The 2,500-nt window shown below is 47.6% G+C and overlaps 1 protein-coding gene across 2 annotated transcripts in view; it reads right to left on the bottom strand.

The window, feature by feature from the left end:
• LOC127632164 (homeobox protein otx5-A-like) overlaps positions 1–2,500 on the bottom strand; it is a 4,655-nt gene that overhangs the window by 1,113 nt on the left and 1,042 nt on the right. For both annotated transcript variants that reach the window (XM_052110748.1, XM_052110749.1), the window contains exons 3-4: positions 2,019–2,170; positions 1–804 (exon numbers count right to left, since the gene is read on the bottom strand). The exon at positions 1–804 is cut by the window's left edge and continues 1,113 nt beyond it. In XM_052110748.1, the coding sequence (XP_051966708.1) occupies positions 163–804; positions 2,019–2,170 (794 nt within the window). In that variant the 3' untranslated portion in view covers positions 1–162. The remainder of the gene's footprint in view (positions 805–2,018; positions 2,171–2,500) is intronic.

Genomic DNA, 2,500 nt, shown 5'->3' with positions numbered 1-2,500 from the left:
GGCACCGATTCCATCGGTCTATTTACAGTCTATACGTGACGTTCGGTGCCAATTGTAGCATCGGCGAGTTTCTCTCACATCTCTATAACTTCAGCGGATGGTCAGTTTGGGTATTAGATGATCACATTGATGTCCAGCTAACGTTCCCTTCTGAAGCGCCCCCTACAGGACCTGAAACTTCCATGAGTTCTGGTCCTTGTAGTCCAGGCAGTCGGCGGTGTTGAAGTTCAGTTTCCAGGACGCCGTCTGGTCTTTGTAGTCTAAGCAGTCGATGGCGCCGAACCCCAGAGACGCGGCGGTGTAGCCCTGGGACGACAAAGACGCGGGCGACTGACTGAGCGGTCCGCCCATAGAGGAGGCGGTGATGGGGCTGAGAGCGCCTCCTGTGGCGGACAGCTGCGGGTGCATGGGAGACAGGTACGAGCTGCAGTCCAGCCCTGTGAAATAGGACGAGCTGGCATAGCCCTGACTGTAGGCCGGCGCCTGGGTGTAGGTCATGGGGTAGGCGCTGGTGCGCTGCAAGCAGGGCGTACTGGACACCGAGAGCGGGTCCGGCAGCGGCGAGATGGACGCCGGGCTCCAGATGGAGACCGTGGCGCTGGTGCTGCTGGAGCTCGGGGTGATGGCCGTGCCCGGAGGTGGCGGTGGTGGGCTGTACGGCCCGTTCGTGCTGCCGCTGGCCTCGCTGGCGCTGGGCTCTCTCGTGGGCGAAGACTTCTTCTTGGTTGGTCTGGGTTTGGTCTGGCCGCTGGTCTGCTGCTGCTGCTGTTGACGGCACTTAGCGCGACGGTTTTTAAACCACACCTGCGACAAACAAGACAGACAGATTATGGGCATGGAGTTCTCCATCAGTTGGCATTCACATTCATTTGACCTGCTTTTAATAGTAGAATAGCAATTCGATGTCTTCAAAACTAATAGACAAGAACTTTGAGCGCACAAAAAGTGATTTTGCACGCGCGAGATGAAATTTAACGCGCAAAAAGTGATTTTGCACGCGCGAGATGGAATTGAACGCGCTAAAAGTTATTTTGCACGCGCGAGATGGAATTGAACGCGCTAAAAGTTATTTTGCACGCGCGAGATGGAATTGAACGCGCTAAAAGTTATTTTGCACGCGCGAGATGGAATTGAACGCAGCTAAAAGTTATTTTGCACGCGCGAGATGGAATTGAACGCGCTAAAAGTTATTTTGCACGCGCGAGATGGAATTGAACGCGCTAAAAGTTATTTTGCACGCGCGAGATGGAATTGAACGCGCTAAAAGTTATTTTGCACGCGCGAGATGAAATTGAACGCGCTAAAAGTTATTTTGCACGCGCGAGATGAAATTGAACGCGCTAAAAGTTATTTTGCACGCGCGAGATGGAATTGAACGCGCTAAAAGTTATTTTGCACGCGCGAGATGGAATTGAACGCGCTAAAAGTTATTTTGCACGCGCGAGATGGAATTGAAGCAGCTAAAAGTTATTTTGCACGCGCGAGATGGAATTGAACGCGCTAAAAGTTATTTTGCAAGCGCGAGATGGAATTGAACGCGCTAAAAGTTATTTTGCACGCGCAAGATGGAATTGAGCGCGCTAAAAGTTATTTTGCACGCGCGAGATGAAATTGAACGCGCTAAAAGTTATTTTGCACGCGCAAGATGGAATTGAACGCGCTAAAAGTTATTTTGCACACGCAAGATGAAATTATGAGCGCAAAACAAAAATTCTGCACGCGCAAGATTAAAAGTTATGTCGCATGGGTACGATGATATTTTAGCGCACAAAAAAAATTCTGCGCAAGATGAAATTGAGTGCACAAGAAGTTATTTTGGTTATTAAGATGATATATTTAGCGCACGATACAATTTCAGCAGGCAAGATGATATTTAGGGCACACAAAACATTTTCTGCACGCGCAAAATTTAGTGATGGTGCAGAATTATGGCACTATTATAACTGCATATCAGTGCAGCTCCGCTGCTGTTGTTGAGCAGGTCAGGTGGATTTGGGAGGTTTAGAGACTGGACTCACCTGGACTCTGGACTCGGGCAGGTTGATCTTCAGCGCCACCTCTTCTCTCATGAAGATATCCGGGTATCGCGTCTTGGCGAACAGCGCCTCGAGGATGTCGAGCTGCGCACGCGTGAAGGTCGTCCTCTCGCGCCGCTGTTTGCGCGGCGTGTCTAAACAACATAAACCAGATAAACACGGAGAATTAAACACCTTTAATATGCATTTCCATCTGAAACACGAACACAGTTAGTGTTACAGTGCTGTATAGTGCTGTTCGTCCAAACATAAAGTAATTAATAATTACATTAAAAACTCATAATAATAAATGGATCTTATGTCATATATAGGCTATTATTAAGCTGCTTCATCGTTCAAAAACTTGCTAATTAGTTGTATTATGAGGTGTTTATGAATCTGATAAGACGTGCATAAACACTACATTCATTAAACGGCTGTTAAATGTTTATTTAATGTTTTGCATTACATCAAATCTATTAAAA

This window comes from Xyrauchen texanus, chromosome 38 (assembly GCF_025860055.1).
Source record: "Xyrauchen texanus isolate HMW12.3.18 chromosome 38, RBS_HiC_50CHRs, whole genome shotgun sequence".
Classification (NCBI taxonomy): domain Eukaryota; kingdom Metazoa; phylum Chordata; class Actinopteri; order Cypriniformes; family Catostomidae; genus Xyrauchen; species Xyrauchen texanus.
Note: the sequence above shows the minus strand (reverse complement) of the source record. Positions and strands in the feature narration are given on the sequence as shown.